The sequence below is a fragment of the Siphateles boraxobius genome, unplaced genomic scaffold (assembly GCF_051911475.1).
Source record: "Siphateles boraxobius isolate OS27281-9 unplaced genomic scaffold, OSU_SipBor_1 30, whole genome shotgun sequence".
Taxonomy (NCBI): domain Eukaryota; kingdom Metazoa; phylum Chordata; class Actinopteri; order Cypriniformes; family Leuciscidae; genus Siphateles; species Siphateles boraxobius.
This window is the reverse complement of record NW_027508920.1, coordinates 18,046,323-18,065,221: the sequence shown is the minus strand read 5'-3', so window position 1 is coordinate 18,065,221 and position 18,899 is coordinate 18,046,323. Positions and strand designations below refer to the sequence as shown.

The following is an 18,899-nucleotide window of genomic DNA, read 5'->3' as shown; positions in this document are numbered from 1 at the left end:
TCTCATTCTCAGTTGTAATATTTCTAGGATTTTTTTTTGCGAGGGTCCTGTAAAATACGATGAATGCGCGGTGTCATCTCTCATCACACGAGCGGGAGCGCCGAGAGTTAAAATCCATTTCTGGTTTTATTGTTGCCTGGTTTTATTGTTAACATGCGTGTTGAAGCATTTTAATTATATGTATAAATAAATAAAAATATATCATATTTTATATATATATATATTTGATATATTTTTATTTATTTATATAGCTCTTTACACAATACAGATTGTTTCAAAGCAGCTTTACAGTGTTGAAAAAATTATGAATTTTGGCTGTTGTTCAGCTGAAGTTCCGTCATAAAGACCATAAATTATGAAATTAGTTCATTTCATCTATAAAGAAGTTCTGCAAAAAATGATCTCCTCGTCTAGTTCTCATACAACAGCGTCAGTACAGTTAGATTAATAATATTGTTGAATATTAAAGAAATAGTTCACTTGAAAATGAAAGTTGTATTAAACCTGTATGAATTTCTCTCTTCTGCTGAACACAAAGGAAGATATTTTGAAGAATGTCGGTAACCAAACAGTTGATGGACCCCACTGACTTTCATAGAAGAAAAAAAAACAAATACTAAAAAGTCAATGGAGCCCATCAACTGTTTGGTTATCGACATTCTTCAAAATATCTTCCTTTGTGTTCAGCAGAAGAGAGAAATTCATACAGGTTTGATACAACTTGAGGGTGAGTAAATGATGACAGAATTTTCATTTTGAAGTGAACTAATTCTTTAAGTATCAACCACGAATCAAGCCGGAGGCAAGGAACCCAAACTTGGGAGAAAAAACCTTGGGAGAAACCAGGCTCAATCTGACCAATGAACGAACACTGTGTGATTATGATTCACGTTGCATCACGTCATTCAGATCAGGATTGATAGCATTCAAATATTCGTCTATTGATCACTGTTGAGGGGGAATAAATTAGATCCCCAACGGCGATAAAGATAATTCAGCCGAGGGGATAATTTAGACCGGGGGTGGGGGGGCAGGCGATCCCCCTCAGCAAATCACACCCTGGTGTCAAGGTCAATACGTCTCCAAAAATATCAGATCATTTGACCTTTTTATAGTTCACGTTGTCAAATATCATGTGGGGTGCCTCCCCAAAAACTATTAAGATATTTCTGTAATTAATATATAAAATGTGTTTACCTTCACACAAACGCAGATGGAATTTTTTGGTGGAGAAATCGTCAGGTTTTTCTAAACGTGATATCAAAAACATGCCATTCACGTACTCGCAAACTACATGCAATTTTTTTCACTGCGACAATCGGAACAATGCATTCTTTCATGAATATTTAGAGTATATAACCGATTGAAACTCTTGCCACATGATGTGCAGTGGAATTGCTTCTCTCCAGTATGCCGGCTCTCATGTGTTGTCAGGGTTCCTGCCTGTGTGAAACACTTTTCACAATATGAGCACTTGAAAGGTCTTTCTCCAGTATGGATTCTCTGGTGCTTTTCTAAGTCACTGGTACTAGAAAAGCCCTTCCCGCATTCCAAGCAGTCATGAGCACACACACCAATATGTGCTTTCGGATGGGTTACCCAAAGTGAACACGAGTCCGGCTTGTTCTCGTGAATCTCACTGTGTGTTTGTAGGGCTGATGCTGAGGTGAAATACATGCCACTCTGATCACAATTCAAGACAGAGTGATTTTCTAGTCCTCTTGCCCGTGTGAAACTCTTCTCACTCTGCTGGCATGAGGAAGGTCTTTCTCCAGCGTGGATTCTGATGTGAGTATTGAGTCTTACTTTACGTGTGAAACTCTCTCCACACTGTTCACATGTGAAAGGCTTCTCTCCCGTGTGAATTCTCATGTGCGCAGTAAAAGTTCCTCTACGTGTGAAACCTTTCCCGCACTGGAGGCACGTGAAAGGCTTTTTTCCAGTGTGGATTCTCATGTGCGTCTGCAGTCTTCCTTTATGCGTGAAACTCTCGTCGCAGTGACAGCATTTGAACGGCTTTTCTCCAGTATGAATTCTCAAGTGTGTTTTAAAGGCTTCTCTACGTGAAAAACTCTTTCCACACTGAGGGCATGTGAATGGTTTCTCTCCAGTGTGGATTGACATGTGATACTTAAGGCTTCCTTTCACTGTGAAACTTTGTCCACACAGGGAGCAGGTGAACGGCTTTTCTCCAGCGTGAACTTTCATGTGCCTTTTCAGATATTGTTCACATGGGAAACTCTTCCTACAATGAGAACAGGTGAAAGGCTTTTCTCCATTGTGAATTCTCATGTGCCGTTTAAAGTGTTGCCTTGCAGTAAAACTCTTTCCACACTGCAAACAGGAGAAAGGGTTCTCTGCATTGTGAATCCTCATGTGCCGATTAAGGTATGTTTTACACTGGTAACTTTTTCCACACTGGGGGCAGGTGAACGGCTTTTCTCCAGTGTGACTTCTCATGTGCATATTAAGTCTTCCTATAAATGGGAAACTCTTCTCACACTGGGTGCAGTTGAAAGGATTTCCTCCCGTATGAATTCTCATGTGTGCCTTCAGGTTTCCTTTAGTAGTTAATCTCTTTCCACACTGAGGGCAAACGAAAGATTTGTTGGCTTCTGTTAATGTTTGTGAGGAATTCGGTTCGGTTTCCGAGCAGCTCACATCATTTTCTCCACTTGCGAAATGATGATGTTTCTGATACTGATGCTTCTCCTCCACTTCATTCAGGTCTTGACGTTCCCCTCTGAGTTCCATTAGATCTAAAATAAATATAAACTTGTAAATATCATTTAAGCACGGTGAAATATGGAAAAAATTAAATAATTACGCCTGGTATCTGTTTTATATACTACCATTATTACAATCATAAAGCTCATGTTAATTGGGCATTTTAAATGCGTCAGTCTTTTTTCTATTAATTTCTTTAAATTTACATCCTCCAAAATCTGGTAAACTGGCTGAGGTACATTGAGTGAATGCCAATAAATGAGTCAATGACAATATTAAGATTTTTTTGTATTCAAGGTGCAAATAACATGTTATTATTTTCTGCTTAATGGTTACACCAAATGACATTTTTCAAATAATAGTTTTTCCAAACAATACGAACACAAGAACTTGGCACGTATCCTTTTCATTACACACCCAGATTTGTTTGATAAACTATAATCAAACAAAAAAATATGTTATTAACATTATACACATCATCATAGGTCTTATACCACCCGATTAATATTGGCCGGTCTTACATTTAATGTATCACTGCTTTGGCATAATCTATTGAATAAATGTTTAAGCAAGTATTAAAAAACAACTTTCATTTCCAAAAACCTAATATTAGACTGTGCCCTATATTTTGTGCATAACCATCACCACATGATTTTCTGAAAAAAAAAAAAAAAAATTCTTAATATGGTTACACCCAAGAAGTAACGTAAACATGGTTTTAAACGTGTTCACGTGGTTTGAAACAGCGTTTCTTCAGCACCCCAAGTAAATAATACAATACTATTACTCAATCGTTTACCCTGTAACTCAAGCTATTGTAAGATACACATATTTTACACTCTATTATATGGCAAATATAGGCTTAATTAATTAACTGCACGCGAGCACTTTGTCACAAGCCCATATGATAGACAAGTTCTCTGAAAATGTGTTAACTTAATATTCATAATTATCAGTAATCATTAGTGAAGAATCAAGAATGTTCACAAACCTCTTTTATCCTTTGAATCTTCATTTGTCATTATGCTTGCATCTGGATAACTTGTGCCTTCACTCTCCTTCTTAATAAAAGCCATCTTTCAACAGTTTGTCACAGATTTCAGCTTTTGTTTGTTCCTGCTTGCTTCGAAGTGTGTCTTTACATTCAGAATAAGAACACTGGTGGTGACGTTCATTCGCCTGAATACTTATATACGGACTAAAAGTAAATGTTACGTAGTTAAAATAATGTACGTACTTTAGAATATGGAATAAAGATGAGTTTCATTCAAAGTCAGAAACTGGACATTCCTACTTGATATCTCCGGCTTGAATGTTTATCATTCAATGCCGCCATTTTTAACGACGTCACGACAACGTTGAGGATACGTCATATTATGGAGGCGTGGCTTGACAGCACGCTCTTTTCAACACTAATATTTCCCAGTCCTTTAGGATCAAAGAAACAATCTGTTAATATAGTAGCATATCAGATAGATAATTGGAATATGTTGATGTATTTATTTATTTTTGATACATTTTAACTGTAGGCTACACCCCAAACATAAAACTCCTATCCCCTATAATCTTCCCCCTTATTTGAAACACCTTCTTCTTAAATATTTTTATTATACTAATATACAATATGTGAAAGGTATAAATATAAATTAGGTATAAATGAGTTTGTTTTTTGTCCTGTTATTTTTATCTTTTGTTTTCGCCTCTTTATAATGAAATTGATTTGTATAGGCTATATAATAACCTGTATGTATATACTTTACATACGCTTACATTTACTAACAAATACAGGACCCAGTCAGAAATTAGGGTCCGTTCACTTGGCAAGTTTAGTTAAAACGAACTCTGCTGTGATTGCTCTGTTAGTGTGGTTTATTTGAATTAGTGTGCATGTAAAAAAGCTTCATGCCATCATTTTTTTAAACTAATCAAACCAAACATGCCAAGTGTGAGCACACCCTCAGTCCACTTTCAGACTAACTCTGGTGCGATTCAACTAAAATATAAATGTAATATGGACCAATGACACGTAAACAAACTAAAAAACAGGACATGATATCACAAGTTGTGACCCTAAACAGGACAGAATGCTCAAGCATACCTGTTTTTTTCTTGTCATAGTCACGATGTACCCATCATAGTTCAGAACAGGTATCAAAACCACGTCTCCTCGCAGCAGATCTTCGTGGGGATTTCTTCCACTGTTTTGACTAATTTACAAATTTTATAAGCTTTTCATGAGTTGTCAGCTCCATCATATACCATCAACATGCACACATACAGCGAGCTCATTTAGCCCAGCAAACTTTTTGGATTTTGGATGTTTGACAAGTTCAGTCGCAAAATATACATCATAAAAGTAAAAAAAAAAAAAAAAAGAAGAGTTTTGTATCTTTAAGTTTGGTGTTAAAAAGGACAGTGTGAACGGTAAGCGAACCAGGACTACATGTATCATTTTCTTTTTTGGTCAGGACCAAAAGATCCAAAAGGGAACCGAATTAGAAATTTTGAACACCCTAAATCAGAATTTGCTGGTTTAGTTGACTGACCATGAAAATGTACATTACCAGACTGTGCTCTAATCTATCAACACACCTTTTTACTAAGCTAACTGATTTGTGAGAGATGCATAATAATAGAGGTCTACGAAAAAAAAATAAAAAAAAAAAAAAAAAACTTTAAAATACATGCGTCAAGTTCTATCCGAAATTGCGTACTTCTTTACTATACAGAAGGCGTGTGACAGGAGAAGTACATCTGAATTCAGCACTAGTAGGCATAAACTACCTGGATGCCATACTACTTCCACTGAAATTCTGAAGTATGCATACGATGGACACTTTACAATCCCATGAGGCAACAGGAGAGGATTTGTGATTGACAGTGAAGCAACGTAACTGACGCAGGTGGGTCACATGATAATGACAACATGGCGAATGTAGTACGACCGGATTACTTTCATACTACAAACATTCATAGTATATACACACCATACTTTTCTTTAGGGGTCGCAAAGTAAGTACTTGTTCAAACTCTTTCCACACTGAAGGCATACAAAAGGCTTTTCTCCATTATGATTTCTCACGTGCACATTAAAGATTTCTTTATGTATAAAACTCTTTCCACACTGAGAAGAGGTGAAAGGCTTCTCTTCAATGTGAGTTCTCATGTGATTCTTAAGGCTTCTTTCCACTACGAAACAACTTCCACACTGAGAGCAGGTGAAAGGCTTTTCTCCAGTGTGAACTTTCATGTGCCAGTAAAGATATTCGTCACATGGGAAACTAATGAATTCTCATGTGCGCATTAAAGGCTTCTTTATCTTTAAAAATCTTCCGACACTGAGAGCATGTGAAAGATTTATTTTCAATATTAACATTTGTGTCACGCGTAAGTTTGCCTATACAAATGAAACTCTTTCCTTTCCGAACACATGGTGAAGATCGCTCTCCAGTGTGAATCTTCATGTGTGAATTAAGGTTTATCTTATGTATAAAACCCTTCCCACACTGAGAGCAGCTGAAAGATTGATCTCAGGTATGAATTATCATGTGACGTTTCAAGCCTTCCTTCATTGTGAAACTCTTTCCACACTGTGCACAGGTGAAAGGGTTCTCGTTGTTCTTCTTCTTCTTCTTCTTCTTGTTGTTTAATGGCGATTAACTCCTAAGGAGCATTATCGCCACCTACTGTGCTGGATGGCAAATTAACCTTGGGTGATAAGTATGAATTTTAAAAACTGTCTGCCTGTCTACTACTAACTATATCATCCCACATACATCATCATTATTTATCATACCTGCAATAGAGGTTTCATTGAGCTTCATTCGGCGCTGCGTGTTCGGGTTCTCATTGTGATTTGCGTGAGCCTATTCATACTTTGCAGTCATGTGACTACCATGGATACCTCGCGGGCAACAAACGCTGAAAAAACGGCAAATTTCCAATACTAGCCTACAATCAATTATATAGTGAGGCTATTTTGTTTCCATAGCACATTAACAAAACGTTTAATGACACTAATAAAAATAAAAACAACACAAATACTAAATATTAATAATATCACTAAAATGACGAAACGATCCCGAGCTCTATATCATTTTAGTGATATTATTAATATTTAGCAATTGTATTATTTTTAGTGTTATTAGTGTCATTAAATGTTTTGTTTATGTGCTATGGAAACAAAATAGCAGTCTTTAGTTCACGAACAGCACAACTCTGCCATCTGTGAAAATAAAAAAGCAGCTTCAAAAACTTGTTTAAAAAGAAATATTCTTCTAATTTTTTACTGTCATGAATGTAGGTCCACAAGAGAAATATTAAGCCAGTAAATTAAGATATATAGTCGCTATACCGTTATATCCATCGTCATCTCTGAGAGAACGCGGCGTTAATGCAGCGACAGATGCTGAAAGCTCAGTCCGTTTCTACTTTCACCTTAAGGGAATGAGCGCGTTTACATGCACGGTCTTAACCCGATTATGCTGAATAATAGTGCATCCAATCGTACAACAACTGTCTGGCATGTCGTTTACACCTCAAAACACCAACTTTTGTATATTAAAACTGGCGACGTCCTGGCAAGATCCTTGATTAGTTTACTGGGTTTCTTTGCTAGAGAACGGCGTTCTTGCCCGCCAGCCACCACTTGTGACGTCACGTGCAAAGTATGAATTAAGGTATGTTTTACACTGGAAACTCCGTCCACACTGAGAGCATGTGAACGGCTTTTCTACTGTGTGAATTCATATGTGCGTGTCAAGTCTTCCTTTGAACTGGAAACTCTTTCCACACTGACGGCACTGAAACGCTTTTCTCCAGTGTGAACTCTAATGTGTACATTAAGATTTCCTTTAGTGGGGAAACTCTTTTCACACTGAGGGCATTGTGAAAGGTGTTTTTTTATCTTCTGATTTTGAGAAATTCTATTTTTAGTACTTAAGAGGCTCCTCCCATTTTTTCCAGTTGGGAAATTATGAGGTTTCTGATGTTGATGTTTCTCCTCCACTTCATTGGGTGCTTGACTTTCCTCTTTGATTCCCATCAGATTTCGAAAATTGTAAAAATCAGTTAAACAAGGACAAAAGTAAAAAGCGAAATAAAAGTGATCCAGTATCTATTTTTATTCACTTTTTTATTTACCAAGGGTGCTTTCACACTGGCAGTTTAGTTCAAAACAGAGCACGGTTCGAGAGCACACTGGAGCGCACCAGGGTAGCGAACCCAAGACTAGCTGTAGGAAGTGGTCTGAGTTCGGTTGCACTGGAACTGTGGCGCCATTCTTCGCAATCTTCCTCCGAGTCCACACTTTCGTGACGTAAAGCTGCTTTGCCTGTCGGGTAGAAGTTTGTTGCAGAGCTCGTGGGTTCGGCTAAAGCATATCAGCCGCAAAGGGGCAGTTCATGAGCACTCTTCTGAATTCTGAAATGACAAATGGGACACCTATGGTCTTGTGGACTTAACGGAACTTAATGAAGTGTGCCATTTGGGACAGGGAACAACTCACACTCGGGTGTGAAAATTATTATTTAAATTTTTTTTCTACGTCATTAGTTCAACAAAACACATGTGAGAAATGACAGTGGAGATGATTTACCTTGGATATGAGTGAGAGTGCACATGCAGTGTAATTGTGCAGAGTGAGTGCTATCAGAGCGGCAAATGAACGGCACGCTATCCGCTCTCTCCGACCGTGGCAAACATGCCCAGTGTGAAAGCCCCCTAAGATTCATAAAAAAGGTCATGTTAATGCCATCAAATCTGGTAGATACTTGCAGGGGACCACAAGATGATTTCACATTCACAAATAACATTTAGGTCAACATTGAGACAATTTTGGTCCCATCTAAAAAAATAAATAAAATGGCATTCACAATGACTTGAATACACCTCTTTTATGAGCATTTTTTAAAAATTACTTAATTAAAATTTTAATATTGTATGTGTGTGATATAGCAAGATCTAAATCCAGACGATAACTTAAATCAGTATAAGTGTATATACAGTACTTGGTTGCACTTCGAGGTGGGATTTGTTGTCAAAATTATAGTGACGAAGACACCAATGTATATTCAGGTTGTTTCAAAATATTTTGTAGAAATGTCTGCAGTTACCATCAGGCAGATGATAAAGTTGAGCTGTGTAAATTGAATCTATTTAAGACGAACAAGTTGTCTGTCTGTCTATCTATCTATCTATTTGGAAGCCCCACTTGTAAGAAAAAAAAATTGTCTTGTCTTTTTTTAAATAAATTATGACAAAAACTTCACATAGAGTGACAGAATATATTATGCCAAATATCGAATTGATGAGTAGCCAACACAATATATAACCTAGGGTATGATTTTACCCCAAAATTCAACATGCATGACACAAAATTGCAACTGCCTGGATTCCAGTTGTTTCTGTGAATTGCAGCAATACATTTTGCTTCTATTTTCTGTAGCTTTCAGGCATTCGCACAACAGATCTTCCCTATTTTAGATGTGTTTTCGTTGCATTCAAGTTGAACACTTACAATCTTAAATAATCTTAAATAAGAACAATATTAAAGTAATAAAAATGCCACCCAATCGTTCTTGGGAGTAACCGCAGTAACTGCATACTGTGACATAGGGCTGAGTGGTATATCAAGTTTTTACAATATATCGATATATGTTTATAAATGATATAGGAAGAAGAGGCAATACTGTTTATGTCGATATACAGTAGTTTGATATTACAAGTGCATCTGAAAAATAGTGGAGTGAGTTGCTGCGGGGAAAGTGCATAATCTAATTTTGCTCTCAGAAGTGTATGAGCCTAATGAGAGTCTCTGCCGAACTTAACAGACTTCAGTGAACGAGCGCTGCCGTGTACATGCGCACCAAACAGGCAGAGTGCAATAGAATAGGTGTGCAATAATTCTGACCAAAATATATATTTATATATATATATTTTTGGTAACACTTTAGAGTACGGTTCCTTCGTTAATGAATAACTACACAAGAACCAATGAGTAACACAATATCAACAATCTAGTAACTATTATTAACTAACAAGAAACTCTGATTAACGAACTAGTAAGTAATAGCGCACAGATGAAAGTGGTAGTTCACTATTAACTAATCAATAACTACTATTTTTTTAATGCTTCCCAGAGAACTACTGAAAAAGTTTATTAACAATCTAGTAACTACTATTAACTAAAAATAAACTCTGATTAACGAATTAGTAAGTAATAGTGCACAGATGAAAGTGGTACTTCAATAACTATTTTTATGCTTCCCAGAGAACTACTGAAAATTTTCATAATTCATACAAAACTAATCAATAACCAATGCAGGATAAATGACTAGCACTACATTAACATTTGAACTGTTACTGTAAACGAATACACAAGGTTGTTTACATTATCAATATGTAATAGCACAGCAGACTTATGATTTGGGAAAGCTATTAATAATTGGCCTATGCTGTCTATTTATCAACTGAATAAATTTAAAGAAATGGATTTTTAAATGCAGTTGTTGGGACCTTACTTGTCCTGTGGCCAATGTTCTGGCATTCCTCTGGACTGGCATTGAATCACTAGAGTCACGGTGACGACTGGAACATGTTGAGTCATCAGCGACCCAAATACCATATAGAGTGAATTTATTATTTAACCTACCTCCCCAAAAAATATGTTTTTATGTATATGTAGCTCATATATATACATATGTGTGTGTGTGTGTGTGTGTGTGTGTGTGTGTGTGTGTTTGTGTGTGTGTGTGTGTGTGTGTGTGTGTGTGTTTGTTTGTGTGTGTGTGTGTGTGTGTGTGTGTGTGTGTGTGTGTGTGTGTGTGTGTGTGTGTGTGTGTGTGTGTGTGTGTGTGTGTGTGTGCATGTGTGTGTGTGTGTGTGTGTGTGTGCTTATCTTGTGAGTGAGAAGATCCTACACTTTATTGGCTTTTCATTAGTAACTACTGTAATGACTCAAGTGTTACTACATACTTCTATGGGAATTAATAATTATTTGGATCCATATTCTAAAGTGAAGATCATGGGAACTAACTAGTAATGACTCAAATAGTAATGACTTTCATCTGTGCGCTATTACTTACTAGTTCGTTAATCAGAGTTTCTAGTTAGCTAATAATAGCTACTAGGTTGCTAATATTGTGTTACTCATTGGTTGTTGTGTAGTTATTCATTAACGAAGGAACCGTATTCTAAAGTGTTAACATTATTTTATACATTTTTTTTGGACATTAAGGCCCGGTTTCACAGACAGGGCTTATTAGGCCAGGATTAGGCATTAGTTCAATTAGGGCATTTAAGTAGTGGGCGTTTTATTATTATTATTATTTAGGGCGTAGTGGACCGTTGTTGCCATTATTGGAGCTTTTATTTTGCTCTTAGAGGAGACAGTGGCTCCCTCCACTCCCGCTTTGCCACACACACACAAAGTATTCTCGTCGTTTGATAAACTTAAGATTGAGCCACTGTAGTCACTTGGACTATTTTAACGATGTCTTTAATAACTTTTCGGGGCTGGCAAGTTTCAATCCCTGAAGAAGCCTATGGAGGAGTGATCCAGCTCTCAGATTTCCTCAATAATATCTTAATTCGTGTTCCGAAGATGAACGAAGGCCTTACGGGGTTGGAACAACATGAGGGTGAGTAATTACTGACAGAATTTTCATTTTTGGGTGAACTATCCCTTTAATTTACGACCAAATTACTGAGCCAGTTCTTGTACTGAATCATTCAAAAAGATTCACGAAATCAGGAATTACTATTTGAATCCAGAATCAAATCAGCATCCAAAGTAAAATCCCTCAGCTCGAGACGGCAAATGGGCAAAACTCTGCGACACACACATTCTCTCTCTCTCTCTACTCTCACGCACTTCACCTTCATCACCTTCATTTTCACCAGCAATCATTAAGGAAAAATTAAGAAAGCACACCAACCACTTTCTTCCATTGTATCTTCCTTTTTCGTGCTGAATGCTTCTCCTTTTTCATCTCTCCTCTTTAATAAAGTCCATTTTCACACATATGTGGTTTATGGTTCAGTTGTTACACTGTTGCATTCAACTCGGAATTTCCAACCATAAAGTATAATAGAACGCCACCCTAATCGGACCTACAACTTTGAAAATCCACAGTTACGCGCTGGTGTATGACGTAATTTAAAACATTGCTGCGCCCAGTGAGATTTACACAGTAAATGATAAACGTTCGCTTCTAAGCTAATACATGCATACATTAGTTAGGTTTCTGGCATATGCGATGATTGATTAACCGTTTTACTATTGCAAATGCACAAAAACGCTAGTGCTGGAAACGATCGTTTCAATTAAATGTTTTGTTGGATAGACGGACGTTGAGAAAAAAACAAAACATGGATTTGTAGGTGATGCTTTGTCATGCGACCAACAGTTGTAAACAGACTTGTATGATATGCCATGTCAAACGTATAGCCTAACTACTGCTTCTTTTATACATTGAACAATTGGATGCCTATACATCAAATTCCAATTCGCATCGCATTTAAATTGATTACTGCTTGAATTAAAACTGACAGGCCCACAGTTATAATATTTAAACACACACACACACACACACACACACACACACACACACACACACACACACACACACACACACACACACACACACACACACACACACACACACACACACACACACACGGTGGCACCCTGAGAGATTTAGGCCTACCCATTTAATTTACACAAGTCAAATGCAATAGCCTACTGACTGACTAATTGTTTTTCATTTTTTACACACACTGAACAAATGCTAAGTTATGCACTGCATTGTTGTTTTTTCTCTGCCTTTGATAGCTAACATTGGTAACATAAAACATTCTTGTTCATCTCCTCCCTGTCTTCTAAATCCATTCCCTGCTGTTTATATATATATTTTGTTTAGTTGCCACCAACTTTGACATGATGTCAATTTATGTTTCTCATGGAGGTCAAACATTTTTATAATGGTCATGTATTTTCCAATATCCAGAATTATTATTTTTTTTGGCTTCACAGCACTGAATGAATTCAATAAAATCAGGTTAAGAATTGGACTGTTGTAGCAAACCCTGAACAGATCGATCAATATTTGACCTCTATGAGAATCACAATTTTATATGTCAAAGTCGGTGTCGACTAAACAAAATAAAGCTTTTCAGTCATGGTGGCAAGTTTGTGGACCAACCTGGAAGACTATAATTGAATTATAATTCATGACAACTTCACTCTGGAATTTCCTGTGTTTTTTTAGGGCCCAAGCCTTGAAAAGGCGAAGGCCCTATTGTTTTCCTAAGGATTCTTCTTCTTCTTCTTCTTTTTATTATTATTAGGGCCCAAGCCTTGAAAAGGCGAAGGCCCTATTGTTTTCCTAAGGATTCTTCTTCTTCTTCTTCTTTTTATTATTATTAGGGCCCAAGCCTTGAAAAGGCGAAGGCCCTATTTATTTTCCTAAGGATTCTTCTTCTTCTTCTTCTTTTTTTTAATTATTATTATTATTATTATTATTATTTTACTACCTTTTGGGCACTTTTGGGGCCCTTAACGAGCTCAAAAACTCTTGAAATTTTGCACACGGGTCAGAACCGGGCTGAAGCTGGTACCCGGGCGTGGCAGGGGGGCTCGACAGCGCCCCCTGGAATGGGGTTTGAACACTTGTCCATACATCAAACACGCTTGCATGTAATAATCTGAAACTCGGTACACATATAGATCTCATCGGGCCAAACAACTTTTGTGCTCTAAGTTTTACGCCAGCCCAACAGGAAGTCGGCTATTTAGGATTGTTTGGAAACGCACGCTCAGGAATTTGAACTGTGTGTGTGCGTGTGTGTGTGTGTGTGTGTGTGTGTGTGTGTGTGTAAACAGTGGAAACACAAAATCATAAATAGGGATATACTGCCCTCTTGTGTCCAAAATTATATTTATATATTGCATATTATGTGAGATCTCTCTCTCTCTCTCTCTCTCTCTCTCTCTCTCTCTCTCTCTCTCTCTCTCTCTCTCTCACACACACACACACACACACAGTTCGATCGCGCGCGCCTCTCTCTCAAAGTGTAGTGTGTGTGTGTGTGTGTGTGTGTGTGTGTGTGTGTGTGTGTGTGTGTGTGTGTGTGCGTAAGAGAGGCGCGCTGGCGCGATCGAACTGTGTGTGTGTGTGTGTAAGAGAGAGAGAGAGAGAGAGAGAGAGAGAGAGGGGGGGGGGCGGGCGCGATCGAACTGTGTGTGTGTGTGTGTGTGAGTGAGTGAGAGAGAGGCGCGGGCGCGATCGACCTGTGTGTGTGTGTGAGAGAGAGAGAGAGAGAGAGAGAGAGAGAGAGAGAGAGAGAGAGAGAGAGAGAGAGGCGCAGAAATCATTTTATACGGAAATCAATTATTTATAATTCAGATGAGAATAAACTTAATGTTAATTAAAATTAAAGAACATTTAGTTTTTCTGTTCTGAATATCATTAAAACAGAAAAGGCAGAGACAACATAATGATGAATAATCTTAAGATATTATATCGTATGCTGTGTGTTGTGAATACACCCATGTTAATCATTAAAATTTACTTCCATTGCATATCATAGGACACATAAGCATAAAATATAATTACATTAATAAACCTGTACAAAGACCTCCAGATAAATACTGGGCTTCTATATTTACACATTTAAGTGCTGAAAAACAAGCTATCAGCTATGACATCCTATGACATTAAAAATGATTCTATATTTAAATTATCTCATATATGTGGCTATTGTAGTTCAAGATCATAGGCCCTGTCCCAAATGGCTTGTGTACTTATTTCATGTGTCCGTTAAATCCATGAGACCCACCGATGAGGTGTCTCATTTTTCATTTTAGGTTTCAGAAGGTTGCTCACGCATACTTTGTGGTTGATATGTGCCCTCGATGCGCACTTGATGCACCCAAACTGATGCAAGCTCTACAGCACATTTCTTTTCGACAGTCAAAGCAGGGTTCCGTTTTTGCACGTCGTGCACAATAACACTAAAGGCACCAGGGTGGCGGTGCCACCGGCTTCTTTATATATATAGCTGCGAGCAGCGATTGCGGGCCAAAGCCGGCGGCACCGCCACCCCGATGCCTTTAGGTAACTATAGGAACCGGGGTTGCGGTGCCACCGGCTTGGGCCCGCAATCGCTGCTCGCAGCTATATTTTTTATTATTATTATTATTGATGTTTTCAATTTATTAGTAAACGATCTGTGTTTAACAGTAGGGTACAACAGCCTTAAAGAAAGTATGATTGCAGAAAAAATATATTTTATTGAACACTGATGGTGCAACACATTTTTGTTGGAAAATAAATCAGCAGTTTGTTTGTTTTGTTTAATCATATAAATGTATAAAAAAAATAGGCCTAAATGTATTTATTTTTATAATTTTTTATAAAAGGGTTTATTTTTTGACAAATGTTGTACCCTTCAGACATGCACATTGTCATTAAATGTGTTTAATTGTTATAAATATATAAAGTTTAACAATTTTATTTTTTGGTTGGAATTTTTTGTATGTTATATGTTATTGTACATTGTGTGTGTAGAAATGTCAGATTTTCAGCTTCACGACAGTTTTAGTCACATTCTCCTTATTGTACAAACATACACACAACCTTTAAAAAATGCTTGCCCCAGGAGCTGAAAGACAAACATGTGTTTGAAAGCACAGATGCCTGAGGTGCAAGTGTGTCTTTAATACAAAGACATGCTCTGAGAATTAATGAATGTTAACAAACCTTAACAAATACCTAATGGACGGCGATTTAACACTCCACAAAGCAACCTTGATGCGAGAACTGTAACCTGACCTTTCCTCCTCCGCTGTGGTTCATCTGTAGTCCTGTGGAAGAATGGCTTATTAGTGGTGTTTGCTTATAGCATCACTGTTAATACTGATCTGAACCATATTTCTGCTTGTTTTGCTTTTACTTTTCGCTTACAATTCATACATTGTAATTCATTCATGTTGTTAATTTCTAAAGTAAATTTAACAAAACAGTTTTGAGGAAACAATGATATCATTCAAACATTTAAGATTAAAGACTTGTATATTTTTATTTGTCAAGGATGCATTAAATTGATCAAAAGTGACAGTGAAGACATTTACAATGTGACAAAAGATTCCTATTTAATAAATGCTTTAATATATTTAATAAATAAATGTAATGAATGCAATTAAATGTCGTTCATTCATTGAACTTTATATTAATCAAAGAATTCTGTTAAGCAGCACAACCGTTTTCAACAACAACAATAATAATAAGGAGAAATGTTTCCTTAGCAGCAAATCAGCATATTACAATGATTTCTGAAGGATCATGTGACACTGGAAACCGGAGATTCAGCTGTAAATTCAACTTTGCATCACAGGAATATATTACATTTTAAAATATATTCAAATAGAAAAAAGTTATTTTAATTAGTAATAATATTTCACAATGTTTTTGTTTTTGTATTTTTGATTAAAGGGGTGGTAAAACACGATTTCACTTTTCTAACTTTAGCTAGTGTGCTATGTTGCTGTTTGAGCATAAACAACATCTGCAAAGTTACAGCGCTCAAAGTTCAAAGCAAAGGGAGATATTTGCCTTTAAAAAAATCAATTTCTAAGGACTACAGCAAACAGCTGGTTTTGGACTACACAACATTCCTCGGGAGTTGCTGACGTCAGCAAATCCCATTATTTACATAAACCGCTCCTCCGAGAATACTTAATAAGCAGGGCGAAGCCATTTTATATTGCTGTTTTGGAGATGAGTTGTCGCAATGCCGTCAAAACGCTGCTGTTATTTTCATCCGGATTGCATGTCCGCTTTGTTCAGCCTTCCTAGGGACGAGGGAGTTAAGGATCAATGGTTAAAATTTATTTTTAACTCGGTCCCTCATAATTATGACCCGAATCTCGCTCTCTGTGCTGCACATGTTATGGAGGAAAGCTTTCACAATCTTCGCGAGTTCAATGCAGGATTCGCACATCGGCTTGTGCTGAAAGATGGAGCAGTTCCAACTTTAAAAACAGAAGCTTTTGTTTACGTGCCACAACTTGTTGTAAGTATGATTTATTTTTCGTCGATGTGTTTTCCTGTAGTTCGTATTGTTAATTGTACGTTGTAGCAAGGAAGTAAACAAATGACAACGCTGTTTGGCTCTGCTGGTTTGTTAAATGCTCATTCATACTTAACGTTATCCGACAAACACCTAACGTGACAAACTTTTTTTAATCTCAGCAGCGAACTTGGAATAAGTGTAAATTATTCTTTGATTAGAGCTTTTATGTTTATCTGCATGCTTGTTTATCTACAGGCATGCTAAACATGGTTCTGTGTTTGATTTGGCAGCCAATGTTTAGTGTTCGTTTTGGGTTAATAGTTCTGGCGACAGATATTTGTCTACAATCGTTCTAAAAATACAAAAGTAACGGTGGCATACAGTCAGAAAAGATCACTATAGATCCGCACTCTTTACTAAAAAAAAATCCCTTTGAGGACTGTAGTATAAGTTGTTAGAACGATTATATGAAATTCTTGTTTATGAAGCTTATTTTTTTGTAATTCTATAATAATTAGTACAATTAAATAACAGCATATCTAAAAAGTAATGAGAGAACAACAAAAAACAAACCTTTCTGAAACGTCGTTTAGCAGCCGTTCTTGAACAGGTTCTGCTCGATCATCATCACTAACATTCTCTGGGTCCGATTGGTTTTATTGACGCCATTGTTTATAATACACCAAAGCGCAACCTACCGGTAAAGGTAAGGGGCGTGACGTTTCCGGTAGACGTGCACTAGGCGGTTAGCGAATCACAACACACTGGGCCAGCTAACCAATCTGAGCCCATTGCGTAGTTTTGAGGGACTGGCTTCACAGAACCAGGAAACCATCAGACCGTTTTTACAAGGAGGGGCAGAGCAGTGTAGAATAAAGGAAAAATATATGAAAAATAAGGAAATTTTAAAAAAACCAAAGCATGAACACATGTTACAGTGTACCCCACAAACACAATCAAGCCTTCAAAAAAATGCGTTTTACCACCCCTTTAAATAAATGCAGCCTTTGTAACGGTCACCTGCTGGTGCCATTGAGAGCCACCAGAGGGCACTCCACATCAGACTATTGGCATTCCCTAACAAACTACATCCCCCATATTTCACTGCCCGCACTCTTCATCCATTATCACATTCACCTGTGTCTCATTATCTGGTTTAGCTCACCCCATACAAGCCTGGTTTTCTCATTCACTCACTGTGAAGTTTTGTATGTTGTTGTATTGCATTTCTGAGCATTCTCCCTGGTTTCATTGTCTCTTGGATTTTTGCCTGTGAACCCTGTTTGTTTGTTTGGACTGCCTTCCTGTACTTGACCCTTTGCCTGTGTTTAATTACGATTCTGGATTACTCTAATAAACTGCATTTTGATCCTCAACTTTGTCTCGGAGCTGTTTGTAACAGCCTTGATGAGCAGAAGAGACTTCTTTCAAAAAGATTAATAAATTGTTTTTAAAACTTTTGACAGGTATATTTATACATGCACTGTGTTCCAAATTATTATGCAAGTGACATATCAGCAGGATCTAGTACAATAAACATTTTAGTATTTCAAAGAACGTGTTTTATTTTTCATATTTTTTTTATTTGACTGGTATCCATCTCAGACAGGTTTGTTAAATAATTTGCCAGGTCTACTTATGTAAATGGCAACTCCATTTACAAACTACTTATGTAAATGGAAAGAGGTTTTTGTTCCACATTATTTAGCCAGTCACATGCAATATGGGGAGCAAGAAATATTTTTCTGAAGATGAAAAACTTGAAATGGTGCAATTTTATGCAAAAGGCATGAAAACAACGAATATTGTCAGCATTGGTTGCAGGCAATAAAGTCTGGAAGAGGTGCAGAAATACTTTTAATAAAACGAAACTCAAAATAGCAAGATACTCAGGTAACTGGAACAGGCCAAACGTGAACAGATCAATGCAACGATATCTAACAAAGACACAAGATTAAATATAGTGGACAAAATAAAGGAACAAATGAGATAACTAACAAAACACACCTGAACTGAAACTCATATCAATTAGTAACCATGGAGACAAACAGGCAGGGAAATTTTACAGAATTTATATAGAATTAATCAAACGGGAGTAA

At 37.1% G+C, this 18,899-nt stretch overlaps 1 protein-coding gene across 1 annotated transcript; it reads right to left on the bottom strand.

Annotated features, from left to right (window-relative positions):
* Positions 1 to 651: 651 nt before the first annotated feature.
* LOC143757464 (uncharacterized) lies at positions 652 to 4,060 on the bottom strand. The gene is made up of 2 exons (XM_077248537.1): positions 3,719 to 4,060; positions 652 to 2,759 (listed from the first exon to the last, which is right to left on the bottom strand). The coding sequence occupies exons 1-2, from the start codon at positions 3,801 to 3,803 to the stop codon at positions 1,291 to 1,293; spliced, it is 1,554 nt and encodes a 517-aa protein (XP_077104652.1). The 5' UTR covers positions 3,804 to 4,060; the 3' UTR covers positions 652 to 1,290.
* Between the last annotated feature and the right edge of the window lie 14,839 nt (positions 4,061 to 18,899).

What these genes read in the sequence shown, in the direction of transcription:
- LOC143757464 (XM_077248537.1), bottom strand. Translation starts at nt 3,803, where the DNA reads ATGGCTTTTATTAAGAAGGAGAGTGAAGGCACAAGTTATCCAGATGCA. An exon ending in AGATTCAAAGGATAAAAGAG is followed by an intron (nt 2,760 to 3,718) that starts GTTTGTGAACAT and finishes TATTTATTTTAG; the next exon opens with ATCTAATGGAACTCAGAGGG.